Genomic DNA, 15,589 nt, shown 5'->3' on the forward strand with positions numbered 1-15,589 from the left:
CGGGGCCGGGGCCCCACAGCCTGCCACCCCGGCCCGGGTCGCCGGGCGGTCGAGAAAAAGGCTGGGACCCTTCCCCACTCCTCGCCTGTCCCTGTTCTCGCCCTCTCAGTTCGGCGGAATCTGTCATCGCTCGCGCCAAACGTCTTCTGTTATGAGATGCGCCGGGTGGGGCCTTACCCCTGAAGAGGGCCGGGGCTGCTAGGGGGACAGTCTTGCAGAAGGAGGATTGGGCAACCTGTTGAGATAGTTAGGGGGCCTGGGAAGCATAGAGGAGCCTCCAGAGGATCAGGAAAAGCATCCTGAGGGGGCCACGTTGCCCCGAGTTCAAAAGTAGTTACAAGAATTTTTTAAAAGCAGGGGAAGCTGTGCATGCAAAAGAAATGTCGGGTGAAAAAGCCTTCCGAGGCAGACTGGTGTGGGGTGGGAGGCCTGCCTGCCCCCTGAGACTTCCCGGTCTGCCTCCACCCCAGCCTGTCAGGGCTGAAGCTGCTCTCAGAGCACTTGGACCCCAAGCTCCTGGGCCGCCTGACGCAGCTGCAAGAGCTGGACCTCTCCAACAACCAGCTGGACACGCTGCCCGCTGACCTGGGCCTATCGCATCTGCGCATCCTCCGCTGCGCCAACAACCAGCTGGGGGACGTCACCGCCTTGTGCCAGTTCCCGCAGCTGGAGGAGCTCAGCCTGGAAGGCAACCCCTTCCTGACAGTGAGTGGGAACTCCTCTCCCTTCCCCAGTCCCTTGCCTGGAGCCAGGATTCTGTTGGGCTCAGGCTCAGTAGCCCCTGAGCCACACTATTCCTTCATCTCCCAGGTCAGCGATAAACTGAAGGTCTCCTTTCTCCTGCCTAAGCTCCGTAAGGTCAATGGCAAGGATGCGTCCACAACGTGCTCTCAGGTGGAGAACCTGAACCGGGAGCTGATCAACAGAGTAAGGAGGATGGGAAGTTTGAGGTGTGCTTGGAGCAGTAGGGGCACTAAGGAGGGAGTGACAGAATGGGACATTTGGAGGACATTGAGGAGGGGGCTAGGGGCTCTTTGCCTGCTGTGTATTCTAAGTGTGGCTGTGGTGTTTCCTTCTCTGTCCTTGGGGGTTCCTGCCCTCCAGGTGTGCAGGCAGGGCACAGAGAGGGAGGCTGAGATACTTGTCAGAGTAACTTTGTGCTAAGTTTTTCTGATGTGTGTGTATGGCTCAGGTTGTGCAGATAAGAAGCTGTGGTTCTGGAGGCTTCCAACAGGTGGTGAGGTTGAGATACCTGTGACCATGAGGAGATTGGGGGCAGAGGTCCAGGAGAGCTGATGTGGGCTGGTCCTGGATCTGGTCCCTCTCACACCAGGTCACAGCTCATTGGGAGAAGTTCATGGCCGCACTGGGCCCTGAAGAGGAGGCTGAGAAGGCCCAGGCGGACTTCGTGAGGTCTGCCGTCAGAGACGTCCACTATGGGCCCGAGTCCCTCAGCGAGTTCACCCAGTGGCGGGTATGTCTTCATCCCACTGTGCTTGGAGTCAGCTCCCATGGGCCTCAGCTGACCTGGAGATTTCTGGGGAGTGGGGTGGGTCAGGGAAGGCAGCCCTGTTGGCTGGAGCTGTCTTCTTCCAACTCAGGAAGCACAAGCTCCATCTGACCAGGCATCCGGAGAGGGGCTGGGGGCACCCAGGTCCTTGCTCAGCAGCCTGATATCCTGGCCCCACCTAGGTGCGGATGATCTCTGAGGAGCTGGTGGCCTCCGGTGGGACCCAAGTGTATGAGGCAGACAACCCAGTGGGGCCCACAGAAGCCACAGCTGCCTGCAGGCCTCAGGTGAGTACACCTCTTTATGGCTCCCAGGGCCCGCCTGCCTTGGCTCTTTCTGCCTGGGGAAGCTGCAGAAAAGCAGGAGGTCCTGGAAATGGGCACAGGAAATAGTTGCTGATGCCCAAGCTAGCTCCCTTTGCGACCCCAGACCAGCCCCTACCTCCTGTACCATGGGAAGGCGCAGTCCAGCCTGCAATGGGGAGGAAGGAAGCCCACACAGATGGGCACACAGTCACAAGGCACCCTCCACAGGCCAAGCTGGTGGTCTTGAAACGGCCAGCCGATACCCCGCTCAACCTCTCTCCCAATAAGCGGGTGTGTGCCTCCCCTTTGGCCCAGATGGAGGGCAGCCCCGTGAGCTCTGATGGCAGCCAGGTAAGCTGGTGAAGTGGCAGGGAGTGTGTGTTGGGTGTGCCAGGGCTGGGGCAGCTCTGACCCCACTTTGCCCCCACAGCCTGCCCTGCAGCTAGAGCCCCTGCACTTCCTGCAGTGCCACAGCAAGAACAACAGCCCTCGGGACCTCGAGACCCAGCTGTGGGCCTGTGCCTTCGAGCCAGCCTGGGACGAGGGTACATCCTTGTGGGCAGGCAGGGCTGTGGGACAGGGAGGGTCTCAGAAAACAAAGGGGGAAGCCTGGAGGGATGGGGACTCAGAAGAGGCGCAGCTGAAAAGATGGTGTCCAGGCTGGGAGGAGGGAGCTTCACGGAGGAACTTTGCAGAAAAAGTTTTCACTCAGTTGACCCCCTCAAAACAGGGCGCTTAGGGGCCACATCCCAGACCGTGGCCACGTGTGGTGGGGAGGCCGTTTGTGTGATAGACTGCCAGACGGGCATTGTACTCCACAAGTACAAGGCACCTGGTGAGGTGAGTGCCAGGGCCCTGTTCCCACAGGGGGGTAGGCTGGCTGCAGGATCAGGGGTGCTGGCATTGGGGGTCCAGGCTCGACCACCTCTTCACCGTGACCTTTCCCATCTATGCTGGGCCTCACTTCCCCAGGCCCAGTCCTGCGTGCATGTTCATACCAGTAGCTCTGCCCCAGGACCACCTCCCTCACTCCCTCCACAGGAGTTCTTCTCAGTGGCATGGACAGCCCTGATGGTAGTCACACAGGCAGGCCACAAGAAGCGTTGGAGTGTGCTGGCAGTCGCAGGCCTGCGGGGCCTGGTTCGTCTGCTACATGTGCGTGCCGGCTTTTGCTGCGGGGTCATCCGGGCCCATAAGAAGGCCATTGCCACCCTCTGCTTCAGCCCCACCCACGAGACCCATCTGTTCAGTAAGACCCTCTCCCCACACTCCTGGGGATACCCAAGCACCCATGTCCTGCCACCCTGATGGCCTCTGCACTCCCCTCCCTGGGATGGTAAGGAGCTCAGGCAGCTGCAGGGGTCCCCGTCCAGGCCTTTGTTCAGCTCTGGATTTGGTAGGAAGTGATGCAGCTTTTTGGTCAACTGACTGGGTTTGGATCCTGGCTTTATCCCCAGCCAGCTCTGTGACCTTAGGGGTTTCTGACAACCTGGGCCACCCTGTTCCCCTGTTTAAGTGACATGGGTGGATACCCCTGGTCCTCCAGGTGTGGTGAACCCAACAAGGGTGGTGTATGAGCTGCAAAGATGGTTGCTGCACGTTAGCCTAGAGCAAAATGCAGATTGTGGGCCCCGGAGTCTTCCTGTCTCCCTGCCTCGGAGGGGCTGGCCTCAGGACCCCAGTCTGGGTCTGAGATGCAGCCTGCAGGAGGATGCAGGGCCTCCTCAGGGCCACCTCTCCCCTTCCCCACCCCTCCTCAGCGGCCTCCTATGACAAGCGGATCATCCTCTGGGACATTGGGGTGCCCAACCACGACTACGAATTCCAGGCCAGGTGATGCGTTGGCCAGGGCTGGGGAGGGGCCAGAAGCTGGGCAGGTGGATGCCCGGATCCGTGGGCTCATGTGCTCCCACTCACCCACTGCAGCCAGCTGCTCACGCTCGATACCACCTCCATCCCCCTGCGCCTCTGCCCCGTCGCCTCCTGCCCAGACGCCTACCTGCTGGCTGGCTGTGAGGGTGGCTGCTGCTGCTGGGACGTGCGGCTGGACCAGCCCCAGAAGAGGAGGTGAGGCCGGGGGGATGCTACAGAAGCCAGACTGTGGAGCTAGGCTGCTGTCAGGCCCAGTGGGCTCTGTCAGCCCAAGCATACCACACCCCCTGCCCTGGGCAGCCACAGGCAGAGCTGTCCTTTCCCTACCTCCTGCTAGGCTCTCGAGGATAAGACCCCATGATGCCTTCCTCCCTGGTGGTGAGCTGTGGGATTGGACTGTGATCTCACCTTTACTTGGGGCTTTTTTTTTTTTTTTTTTTTCCTTTTTGTCTTTTTTTGTGACCGGTAACGGGATTGCAACCCTCGGTGTCACGCCCGTACCGCGACCAGCAACGGGATCGCAACCCTTGGTGTCGCGCCCGCACCACGCTCAACCAGTGAGCGGACCAGTCTCTATATGGGATCCGAACCCTCGGCGGGAGCGCGTCTGCACTCCCAAGCGCCGCACTCTACCGAGCGCGCCACCGGGCCGGCCCTTTACTTGGGGCTTTAGCATCACAGTGAGACCAGTGGTTGAGCCCAGATCCTATTACTCATCAGCAATGTGACATTCTCTGACCTAGTGTAATGTACTCGTGTGTAAAGAGGGGATTGTGATTTTAGTCCCGCACTAGTGGAGGGCAAATGAGATGGTCTCTGGGCAGGGAGGAGGCTCTGGAACTGCCATGCAGGCCCTGTGGCTCACCTTGACATTCTCTGACCTAGTGTAATGTACTCGTGTGTAAAGAGGGGATTGTGATTTTAGTCCCACACTAGTGGAGGGCAAATGAGATGGTCTCTGGGCAGGGAGGAGGCTCTGGAACTGCCATGCAGGCCCTGTGGCTCACCTGTACCACCTGGAAAGCCCTGAGACTGTGCTCAGCACAGGGTCCCTGCCCTCTGGGGCCCACAGACTAGCAGGGAAGACAGGCATTCGGCAAAGATAGCCAATTAAAACCCCACAGTGTGACAGCAGCTACAAAGAAAAGAGTAACAGACTCTGCTGAGGTGACCAGTGGCAGACGGATCGGCTCTCAGGCTCATGCACACCCCCACCCCCACCTCAAGCCCTACGAATGATTCAGCCAGGCAGAGAGGGGAGGTGCTAGTGCAGAGGAACCACACATGCAAAGGGCCAGTGGTGGGGAGAGCTGGCCAACCATGCACCCTTGGCCACAGCTTAGCAAAACAGGTGGAAGTGGCCCAGAGTGAGTGGTGAGGTTGCTGGGGCCAGGGTGCACTGGGCTTTGTTGGCCATGGTAAGATTTTGAATTTCACCCTAAATACAGTGAACAGCCCAGGAGGAACGTCAGCATGGGTGGCGGGGGCAAAGTACCACAGCATGCAGGGGAGCAGCGGAAGCCTCAGTAGAGGCTGTGCTGGTGTCCAGCCACATGTCAGTCGTGGCCATGGGCTTCTCTCATCCCTGGCACATCTGCGAGTTACTGCTGGGCCTATCTTCTCCCTTCCTTCCTCCTTGCCCATGTCTGCTGGTCTCCAAGTCTCTTGGCCTTTCTCCCCCATCCCCTCTGCAGCTGCCTTGCCTCCAGGCTGGCCTCTCCAAGACAATGGGCAGCTGCTGGTGGCCTTTCCAAGCACAGATGAGAGCGCATACACACACTCTCAGCTTTGAAATATTCAGCAGCCACTCACCACTGTCCTTGGAGTCAGAGCAAATCCCCTTCACACACCCCCAGGGCCCCAGCACAAGGCCCGGAAGCACCCACCCTACATGGCCACCTGAACTGCTCGTGTCACACTTGGTCCTGGGGGCACCATCTCTCTCCAGACCCTGATCACCCACACCCATCCTGGAAGAATCGGCCCTACGCATATCTAGGTTCCCACCACGTCTGACTCAGGAGACTTGGCCACTGGCTTCCCCTTCAAGGGCAAAGCTGAACCTCTCTGGGGCCAAGAACATATCTTCTTGGTTGCTCCTTCCAACCTTTTAACACAGGGCAGAGCCTGTAGCAGGTGCCTAGGAGATGTCTGAATGAATGAGCAGTTCTTTGTACATGCAAGGGATATGTGACTGGTGTCTTCTGCTGCCCGCAGGATGTGTGAGGTTGAGTTTGTCTTCTCCGAGGGCTCCGAGGCTTCTGGACGGAGAGTGGATGGACTGGCATTTGTGAACAAGGATGTTGTGGGTGAGCCCAGCTCGAGACAGCCTGGCCTCCTGGGACCCAGATGAGTCGCACTTCCCTGGGCTGGTGTTTAGGTCTGAGGGCTTCTGCAGCATCTCCAGTATGGAAAAGGTGGTGTCTGGGGAGGACAGGACCACCCATGCACAGTTCTCCCTTCTCCCCTGCAGCTTCCAAGGGGAATGGCCTGGGCACCATCTGCCTGTGGAGCTGGAGCCAGACATGGGCAGGCCGGGGCAGCCAGTCCACGGTGGCAGTGGTTGTCCTGGCTCACCTGCAGTGGTCACCCACCAAGCTGGCCTACTTCTCACTCAGCACCTGCGCTGGTGAGCCCACCTGCCCCATCCCACTCTCCACCTCTTTGAGCTCTGCCCCACCGCCTGCCCCACCGCCTGCCCCACCTTAGGCTCCCCCCTGTTGTGGCAGATGAGGGAATCGTGCTCTGTGGGGACGAGGAGGGCAACGTGTGGATCTACGATGTCAGACACATCCTGAAGCAGCCGCCTCCACTGCCGGCAGCCCCGCAGGCCCCCACACAGGTACTGTGCAGCTCACTCCTCCCCCTGCCTGGTCCCTGGGAAGCAGGAGCCCAGCCCCCTCTCTCTTCCCACCAGATCCTCAAGTGGCCCCAGCCCTGGGCCCTTGGCCAGACGGTGACCAAGACCATGGTGAACACAGTGGTGGCCAACCCCACCTTTACCTACCTCACCGCTCTGACGGACTCCAACATTGTAGCCATTTGGAAAAGACCTTAGCTCAAGCAGGAGCTCCTGCCTTCATTGCAGTTCCAGGGACATAGCTTAACTTATTCAGCTTCTGGGCTAACGGTGGGTCTTTCTATGTGGATATTTTTATTAAACTCTCTACTGTGGACACAATGCCTGGGGAGAGCTGTTTATGGTTACACGGGTCCCATCCTGTGTTTCTAGTTTAAGAAAGGCAGATTTGGCAGCTGAGGCTTCTAGAACAGAGACTCATGGAAGCATCTGGGTTTTCTCAATTCCCTTCTGCTCGAGACTGCCTCCCCTGTAGCCCCCCAGGTTCCTTAGTTTGGGTCCAGAATGAGTTTGTCCCTGCCAACCTCTCACACAGAAATCAGGGTCTCTAGGCGAATCCACTCTTTGAAATGTGGCCCCAGAGGGCCTCTGAGACGGGTCATCTGCCTCCTCTGAGCCTGATAGTTCATCTGCTTCTGAAGTCATCTTGGCTTAAGCTCACATTCAGGTCTCTTCTTGCCATACTTTATTAGGAAGATAAAATAGACTCTGTACGGGACAGAGTGTCGGGGGCGCGCTGGGATAGCTACAAGGAGGGCTACAGCTGGGACTGGCCGCTGTCTCTGCTTGGTGCCTGTGGAGGAGGTCCTGGTGCAGGTAGGAACTGGGCTCACAGGCCAAGCAGGACTCCTTCCAGCCCATTATTCAATTCCTTCTTGCTTGTCTTTGATGGCCACCTGGAGGAAAGGGGGAAAGCAGCAACTCAGCTGGAATGACTGGGGCAAGGGCGCTGGTAAGTGCAACCCAAGCATCCCCTGACCAGTGTCCGCCAGGAAACTGCTGGTATGGGCTTCCTCCAAAGGGCAGCCATTGGCTACACTCCCACTCCCCAGGCCCCAAACAGCTCCAGGGAGTTGGGCAGCCATAGCCGAAGGGCCCCTCTGAGCTGGCCTAACCACCCATCCTCTGCAGCACCCGGCTGCTGCGTGGGAATGAAGTCAGTGGAGCAGAGTTGCTTCCTGATGGGCATACAACTTAGACACAGTTTGAAAATCTCACACTCTGGCTCTTTCCCACTCTAAATTGTTCTGAACACTGAGGTGTCCTGCCAGGAACAGGTGTGACCCCAACCTGGGGTGAGCTGCCTGCTAGACAGACAAATGCCCGGAAGTTCCAGGCTTGACAAACCACAGAGCAGCCAGCACCACAGAGGAGAGACATGGAAGAGCCAGCCCCAAAAGGCAGTAGGTCCCCTGCTTCCATAAGGACTGCAAGAGTGCACAAGGAGAGACTCTGGGACACTAGGTATGATTCCCATGCATAGGGCAGACAGCAGGCCACAGGCCTCAGCTCCATGGCCCCTTAGCCCACACTTTCTGGAGGCTGCAGTGGACATCCCTGCTCTGTTACTGCCACTGTCCCTCCCCACAGACACCTCTGAGGAAACCACCCAGGGGCCATCCTAGGTGGGGGCACAGGCCTGCCCACCCTGCATGCCGGGCTTCTCACCCGGAAGCGCTCCTCCAACAGAGAGAGCTCACTGATGAGGTCTGTGATGGCATTGGTGAAGGCCTCCTGGGGGCTGTAGTCTGGTGTGGTCTGCACACGGATGATGATCTTGTGCTCCAAGGGGTGGGGGACTTTGTAGCCAGCAAATAGCACCTGTGGGTCCTTCAACAGCTGCCTGAGATACAGGATGGACAGTGTGAGGAAGGCTGAGCCCAGTGTCCTGGGGCTCCAGCCCAAGCCAGGCCTCAAGGCTGCCAGGCAGCCCCCAGCTCACGGCTTACCAAGCTTTCTAGACAAGGGATGTTCTTTTTCCAAAAATCTTCAAGTAAAACACACTTTCAAGAAGATATATCCTGTGGGGCACCCTCATACACACACAACTTGCATCCATGGGGATTGAGGACCCTAGCTAGGAAAGAGGGTTTCCAGCAACCTCTTCCCTCAGAGGAAGTCAGGGACACTGCCATCTCAGCAAAGAGACCTCCCAAAGGAGTAAACATCCAGCCAGTGTTCAGTAAACCAGAATACAAAAGTCCTGTTCCCAGCCAAAAATGAGCTTCTGCACAGCAAATAAAGGCAGCAAGGAGAGGGTACAGGCTCTAAGCAGTTAGTGAGATGGAAATGGAAGCCCTCTGGGCAGCACAGCTGCTGTTCTTACACACAAGGCCCTGCCAGTGGAGGCTGCCCCAGTACTGTGCTCTTGCCTACAGCAGCTCAGAGTCGAGTCTGCACACCAGGAGGGAGGGCCTTTGCAGAGTGGGGCCACTGGGCTTACACAGCAGAGGAGCAGCAGGGCCACGGAAGAGCCAGGTGCACTGCTGGCTTGGCTCAGGGCAGGAGTCATCCAGGCAGAAAGATGGGCATCCTCACACCCTATTGCACCAGGAGATCAGGCAGGCTCCTGCCCACAGCCTCAAACATGCAGGCCTGCGAAAGGCCTGACTTCACTGCTGGTACCAGAGGGGAGTCAAGTTTCTGCAGTGAAATGACACATCCCTGGACCAGACTAGTAATCAAATCCCAGACCACCTACCTGGCTAGGACTTCACTGCTGTGAACAGACACCCATCAACCAATGTTAGGTACCCCACCAGGGGCACTGGATACCATAGCATGCATCTTCCCCTTTCCCTTATTCAATGGAGGTTACAATCTCTGCCACATAAACCTTAGAGTGCCAGGTGTGACTGAGGTCACTGTCACAAATAGGGGTGGTGTGGGGGGAGCTAATCCTGACTGCTTCTTAATGCTCATTAGCATGAAAACAAAAGTAGTCTGCTTCTCTGTGGCTTGCTGCACATTCACTGCAGTCAGATAATTAAGCCAACACAGAAATGTGGCTTACGTGAACAATATGGGTCGGCGTCATTTTGAAAAAAGGGTACTGGAATTGTGAAATGCCACAGCAAGCACCCAGAAGGACTTCCTGTAGCTCAGAGAGGCTGAAGAAAATCTTATGGAATGTGTGCTTTGTCCCCAAAGAGCCCCATCCAACACAGCCCCTGAGAGCCTTTACCCTGGAACTTACGATTTAATGATGTTTCCTAGTGTGTGGTCTTCTTTGTTGATGGTGAACAAACAGGCATTGGGTACCTTGGTGTCCTTGTTAATGGTGATCCTAGGAAGAGGCAGAGGCAGCAGATGAGGGGCAGGGGCTCCCTTGGGCTCCCTCCCTCCTCCTGAAAGCCTTTCTTAATCTCTTCATCCCACGAAGAGCTCTCTGACACAGAGCAGCACATTGTTAATGGTGATCCTAGGAAGAGGCAGAGGCAGCAGATGAGGGGCAGGGGCTCCCTTGGGATCCCTCCCTCCTCCTGAAAGCCTTTCTTAATCTCTTCATCCCACGAAGAGCTCTCTGACACAGAGCAGCACAGTGTCTATGCACTGACCCCACCTACCCTTGACTGTGGAACCCTCGCCTACTGTGGATTGCTCCTTTCTTCTAACAGTTTCTCAACCATGGCACCGTTGACATTTTAGGCCTGACAGTTATTTCCTATGGGGAGCTGTCTTGTACACTGTAGGACATTAGCAGCATCCCGAGCCTCTACCCACTGGACGCCAGTAGCAACCCTCTTGTGACAACCAAAACTTTCCAGATATTGCCAAATGTCCCCTGGGGGGCAATATGGTCCCCAGTTGAGAGTCTTTGCTCTAAAAAGAGGCTGAAGTGGCTGGCAAGGGCCAGACTATAGAACCCTGCATACCAGGCTGTTAAGAATAAGAAAAGCCAATGTTTACGAGGTGTTCACGTGATAAGCCCTGGATGAGCACTTTATACAAATTAACTCATTTAATCTCTCAGAGAAAACCCTATGATTAAATACAGTAATACTAAGCCCATTTTCCAGATGAGGAAACTGGGCCTCAGATCAAATCTCTTGCCCAAAGATAGAGTTGTTAAGTGAGGGAACAAGGAGCCAAGGCCAGGCTGTCTGGACCACTGGATTCCTTCAACCTGCAGGCACGAGGGGTCACTGCTGGTTTTACACAGGCCAGTCGGATCAAGGCGGATTGGATATGAGCTCTAGAGTCATCACTCTGGCTGTCTCACGGAGGATGGAGGTGACAGGCCGGGAGACAAGGGAGGAGGCCGCCAGACCCCAGAAGAAAAGGATTTTGGAGTCAGACACTGGGTTCGAATAGAGGCCCCGCCATTTCCAGCGTCTCTGGATCAAGTTACTCAACTGCTCTGAGCCTCAGTGTCTTCACCTGCAAAATGGGCACACTCGCCACTGCCCCGCTGGATTGCCTTAAGTGCGGCACACACAGGCCTAGCAAACGCTCGAGCAAAAGCTGCTTGCGTCCCCCGCGAGCACGGGCGGGAGGACCGCCAGAGCCCACAGGAGCCGAGGCCGCCGCCCGCCCCCGTCCCGGAGGCCCCACTCACTTCTTCTCGCCCTCGAAGAGCAAGAACGATTCGAAGGCGGGAGGGGCGTTCATCCTAGCGCCACGGCAGCGTCCAGACCCGAAGTGGCCGCCCCCACCTCCTCCCCAGCCCTACAAGGCGAACTCTTCCGGGTTACGCCGGTGGTCACCCCGTCCCCGGTGTAAGGACCGGCTCACCGCCCCCTTTCGGGCGGGAGGACCTTACGCAGGCGCGAGAAAAGCCCGGGCGGCCGGCGGCTCTGGGCATGCATCAGCTTGGACGGCGCGTTCACCCGTGGGCGCGCGCTGGCGCATGCTCGGCGCTGGGAGGGATGCTCTGCCCCTACCGAGACAGCCTCGTCCAGGCTGAGCGGGGACCCCGAGCTGTGCCTCTCTCCGCTCCCCACGTCCCTTGACCTCTTTTTGGAAATGTGCATTTGCAGTACCCAGCAAGAGGTCCTGAGTTGAGCATGGAGTCATGAGGGTGATGGGCACTTGTGGTGGGCGGCAGTTGGGGAGATGAAGAAGGTCTCAACGCCAGAGGAGTGTATATGGATAAGTCCCTGCCAAGGCTGCCTGACCCCTGACTGCTGCAAGACCCCTGCCTGGGTGGCCACTAGCTTCTTGTTAGCGGAGACAGTGGGTGAGGGTTGGGGGAGAAGCAGGTGTATACAGGTGTCAGAGAGGAGCTCCGAGGGATTAGTGTATCATGCCCTGTTCGGATTGATATTTTGCAGACTGCGGTGTAGCCTAAAGGCCCTACCTGGGTTGTCTGAAGCAACAAGGACTGGGGTCTCAGATTAGCTACTGGCTTCTCCCAGGCTAGGCAGCAGTTATGGAGCCCCCAAAGGAAGCTGGAGCTTCCACCAGTACTTCCTGGGAAGGACCATTTCCTACTTGAGCCCTCAAGCACTAGGGTGAGGAAATGTCACTCTGCTGGAGCCCCCCACAGAACCTTGACTCTCCAGGCCAAGTGGGTGGGGGCCTCTAACTGGTGAGGAATAGGCCAGAAGCATAATGATTCCCTGAGGCTGCAACCTCCATCCTTCTGGGTCACTGTGAAAAAGTTTGGGTCAAGAATACTGCCTTTACCAGGACAGCAGGGCCCCGGAGGTGATGAGGCTGGGCACTCTTAACTGGGCTAGGGTTAGAGTGGGGAGAGGGTTTTTACCCACCAAGGGCTTCACCGTCCCTGCCACTGTGGAAGTCTGTTCTCTCTTGGGGAGTTCTGACGACACTTGCTCTTTGATTCCCAAAGATGAGATCCTGGACTCCAGAAGTTATCAGCCTGCAAAGAGTCTTCAGCAGCTCAATGTTGGGGTTCCCCAAGCGGAGGCCAAGTGACCATTCCCAGCCTCTCATAAGACTAAGGGAGACAGGTAGGCACAATAGTGGAAGCAGCTGCTGGAACACAGGGTGCTAAGAAAAATTATCTATTTGTAAATAAGGTGAAGGAGGACTGTGTGGCATGTTCTGTCAATGTCATACTGGAAACATTGTTGAACAGGCCTCACCAAGGGTTATTTAATTATCCAGAGCAGAGGTCGGCAAACCACGGGGGGCCTGCAGACCAAACCCAGCCTGCTGCCTGTTCTTGTGAAAATATTAGTGGAATACACCATGCCCACTTGTTTATGCAGTGTCAGTGGCTGCTTTTGTGATACACAGCACAGTAGTTGTGGCTGAGACCTGCGTGCCTGGCCCTTTACAGGCAAATCTAATCTTGGGGACTGTGCCTGTGTTTGACATTGCTATATATTGTTCGATTTGAGCCCAGACACTGAAGTTACTCATTAACTTGTAGGTTTCTATCCCACAAAGAAGAAAACTCCATTAACCAGTTTTGTATCTAACATCACATCTAACATTCTAGCATTCTTAGAATGCTTACGAAAACCAGCTCCTTAAAATGCTCTATGAATCAGCTTTCCCAATCCACTGGTTTCCTCACCGATGTGTCATAATAGATCTTGTGATGAGTGTTCATTCTACATTTGTAAAGGAGTAACTTTTATTATGTATTTGAAAATTCTACTTTGACAAGACTTTGCCAGAAGGTGGCTGGTACAAACCTGCTCAGATTTCCTAAGGGACAGGCCCGGAGGATGAGAGAAGCAGGTACCATGTAGGTTGAGCCCACTCAGGGCTTCCCGGGGCATCTGCCTGTGAATGCCAGCCCCCTGGGCTGCAGACCTCCATCTGGGGATCAATCAGATCCTCAAGACATCAGGGGACCTGCCCCAGGTCCCAGTTGAATAACAGGCTTGGAAATCCCAGGGGGAGCAGGGGGTGACCTCCAGCACCTTCCCAACCAACAGGCAGGCAGGGATCTCCTGTTCCTCTCCCTTTTCCAGGTAGCTTCCAAAAATAATATGGTATCCTGGGATGTAGGCAGTTCACTTCAGGGCCTGAGAGAACTGGGGGCAGCTCCAGGCACATGCTCAGGTTAACTCCCCTTCTGGCTGAAACAGCCACACCTATGCCAGGATCCACGAGAGGCATGATAGATGTCACCTGGAGGGTGGCTGTGTGTGTGCAGTCAGAACCCAGGGTTGTACTACTGCAGCCCCAATGAGTCCACACCTCTGTCCCCCTTCTCTCCTTGCATGAGGGCTCAGTAGACCCTGAGGTCCATACTTCCTGAGCATTAGGTCCTTGAAACCCAATAAGATCCAACAGGCATGAGGATTTTTGTGAGACCATAAGGAAGTAGCCAGAGAACCACATGTTGGTGATTTGGGGAGGGGTGGAGGGTACAATAGGCTCAGCCACCCCCGGACCCAAACCTTGGGCCAGGAAGGAGGGGAGGGCCCTAGCCCTAGAAAAAGGCACATGAGGCCCATAGGATGCTAGTATCAAGGCTAAGAGGCAACGAACATCCAAGGGGTCAGGTGGTGGGATGCTTGTGGGGGATGCTCCCCACCATCAAGGCCGTAGCCAGGAGAAAAGGTCAATATGGCCCCCAAAGCCATAGGGCAGAGGGAAGGGGGCAGCCCCCTGCTCCTTCATCCCCTTTGCTTTTCTAAAGTGTCCCTGGAAGAGCCATGTATGCAGCCTGCCCAGCTGGCCCTGCCCCCGAACATGGACCTAGGATGCACAGGGTAGTGGGCCCAGAGCTTAGCTGGATGAGAGTTTTAAGAAGGTGCTGGAAGACTCTGCCCCTCCCCCTCTCTTGTTAATTACACTGGAGTTTACCATGTGCTGAGACACTGGGTCGAGGATGGCGAGGTGATTACCAGAGGGAGCCAGCTTCAGCTGAGGGGACCAGCACAAGTCAGCAAGACCCAGGGCCCCTCTGATCTGGGCTCTCCAAATTCAGGGTGCAGAGGTGCAAGGGACGTGTTCAAATGCAGACCCTGGGCCTCGCTGGCTAAAGGTTTGTAGTAGTTTAGTCTCTGGGCATGTGTCACCAGGGCATGTGCACTCAAAATTTGTATTCCAGAAAAGTTCAAAGATACACAAAGGCAGACGTATGTATCGTGAACCCCCACATACTCATTACCTCCACTTCAACAATAAGCAACTCGTGGCCAGCCTCATCTCTACCTCCATCCCCCACCCCCACCTCTGGGTTATTCTGAAGCAAACCGCACACACTCCTGTCATATATATTCATGAATATTCTAGTATGCATCTCTGAAAAATAAGGACTCTTAAAACACTCACGATTGTGATATCTTATCACATCTTTAAAAATTAGCAATCGTTACTATCATCGTTAGTCGATCAGTGTTCAAATTTCCAATTGTCTCACAGAAATATTTCTCAACATTTTTTGTTGCAACTGGTTGCTGTAAGTCTCTTAAGTCTATTTTTTTATTGTTGTAAAATACACAGAACATAAAATTTGCTATTTTAACCATTTTTAAGTGCTGTGGCATTAATAACACTTGGGATGTGCAAACATCATCACTATCTAGTTCTAAGATCTCAACTCTCTTTTAATCTACAGAGTTACCATTTCCTTTTTTTTTTGTTTTGGAAGGCTGGCCGGTGTGGGGATCCAAACCCATGACCTTGGTGTTACAAGGCTGTACTCTAACCAACCAAGCTAACTGGCCAGCCAATAGAGTTCTTATGATTGAATGTGATTTTAAAGGACCCGTGTGAATTCGGAGCTGGATGCCTACGTTTAAAGACCAATATCTGCCTCCATGTGTCCTAGTTTACTGATCTTGGGTAAATTACTATGCTTGCCTTAGGTTCCCAAAAGCTAAAAAAAAAAAAAAAATGGAGGTCATAGTGTGATAACAGATGAGGAATAAATTAATCGATGCAGGTACATTAGAGTGGTGTCCACCTGGAGGTGAGCCATGTCTATTAGCTGCTGTTTTTATGGGTGAGACTGAAGCCAGTGAGTGCCGGGGCTGGGAGTGGAGGCTCTACAGTGGGGAGTAGCCAGGACAGGGGCGAGGAGGTGGAGGCCTCGGGGGCTTCTGTGTCCTTGCCAGGCACAAAGCCTCCACTTACCCCACACCTGAGCTGTCTGCAGTAGTGGACGCCGGT

General features: G+C 55.4%; 3 protein-coding genes across 3 annotated transcripts in view; 1 reads left to right on the forward strand and 2 right to left on the reverse strand.

The window, feature by feature from the left end:
- The window catches only part of ALKBH4 (alkB, alkylation repair homolog 4 (E. coli)), a 9,023-nt gene extending 8,896 nt beyond the window's left edge, over nt 1–127 (reverse strand). The window contains exon 1 of the mRNA XM_008594636.1: nt 79–127. Within this exon, the coding sequence (XP_008592858.1) occupies nt 79–127 (49 nt within the window). The remainder of the gene's footprint in view (nt 1–78) is intronic.
- A 253-nt stretch (nt 128–380) lies between these two features.
- Nucleotides 381–6,863, forward strand: LRWD1 (leucine-rich repeats and WD repeat domain containing 1). Its single transcript, XM_008594645.1, has 15 exons — nt 381–387; nt 446–705; nt 811–927; nt 1,334–1,474; nt 1,693–1,797; nt 2,044–2,166; nt 2,246–2,360; nt 2,546–2,655; nt 2,857–3,064; nt 3,576–3,648; nt 3,742–3,882; nt 5,905–5,996; nt 6,161–6,316; nt 6,417–6,529; nt 6,605–6,863. The coding sequence occupies exons 1-15, from the start codon at nt 381–383 to the stop codon at nt 6,743–6,745; spliced, it is 1,902 nt and encodes a 633-aa protein (XP_008592867.1). The 3' UTR covers nt 6,746–6,863.
- A 346-nt stretch (nt 6,864–7,209) lies between these two features.
- Nucleotides 7,210–11,232, reverse strand: POLR2J (polymerase (RNA) II (DNA directed) polypeptide J, 13.3kDa). Its single transcript, XM_008594499.1, has 4 exons — nt 11,106–11,232; nt 9,744–9,833; nt 8,216–8,390; nt 7,210–7,443 (listed from the first exon to the last, which is right to left on the reverse strand). Exons 1-4 carry the CDS (start codon nt 11,156–11,158, stop codon nt 7,408–7,410), a joined length of 354 nt encoding a protein of 117 aa, XP_008592721.1. The 5' UTR covers nt 11,159–11,232; the 3' UTR covers nt 7,210–7,407.
- Nucleotides 11,233–15,589: the final 4,357 nt, after the last annotated feature.

The sequence above is a fragment of the Galeopterus variegatus genome, unplaced genomic scaffold (genome assembly GCF_000696425.1).
Source record: "Galeopterus variegatus unplaced genomic scaffold, G_variegatus-3.0.2 Scaffold164, whole genome shotgun sequence".
Lineage (NCBI taxonomy): Eukaryota > Metazoa > Chordata > Mammalia > Dermoptera > Cynocephalidae > Galeopterus > Galeopterus variegatus.

Coding starts and splice junctions, on each gene's coding strand:
- LRWD1 (XM_008594645.1), top strand. Junction 5,997..6,160: donor TGTGAACAAGGATGTTGTGG/GTGAGCCCAGCT, acceptor TCTCCCCTGCAG/CTTCCAAGGGGAATGGCCTG. Junction 6,530..6,604: donor CCCCGCAGGCCCCCACACAG/GTACTGTGCAGC, acceptor TCTTCCCACCAG/ATCCTCAAGTGGCCCCAGCC.
- POLR2J (XM_008594499.1), bottom strand. CDS start 11,158: ATGAACGCCCCTCCCGCCTTCGAATCGTTCTTGCTCTTCGAGGGCGAG. Junction 9,834..11,105: donor CTCTTCGAGGGCGAGAAGAA/GTGAGTGGGGCC, acceptor GCCTCTTCCTAG/GATCACCATTAACAAGGACA. Junction 8,391..9,743: donor CTAGGAAACATCATTAAATC/GTAAGTTCCAGG, acceptor CCTGTATCTCAG/GCAGCTGTTGAAGGACCCAC.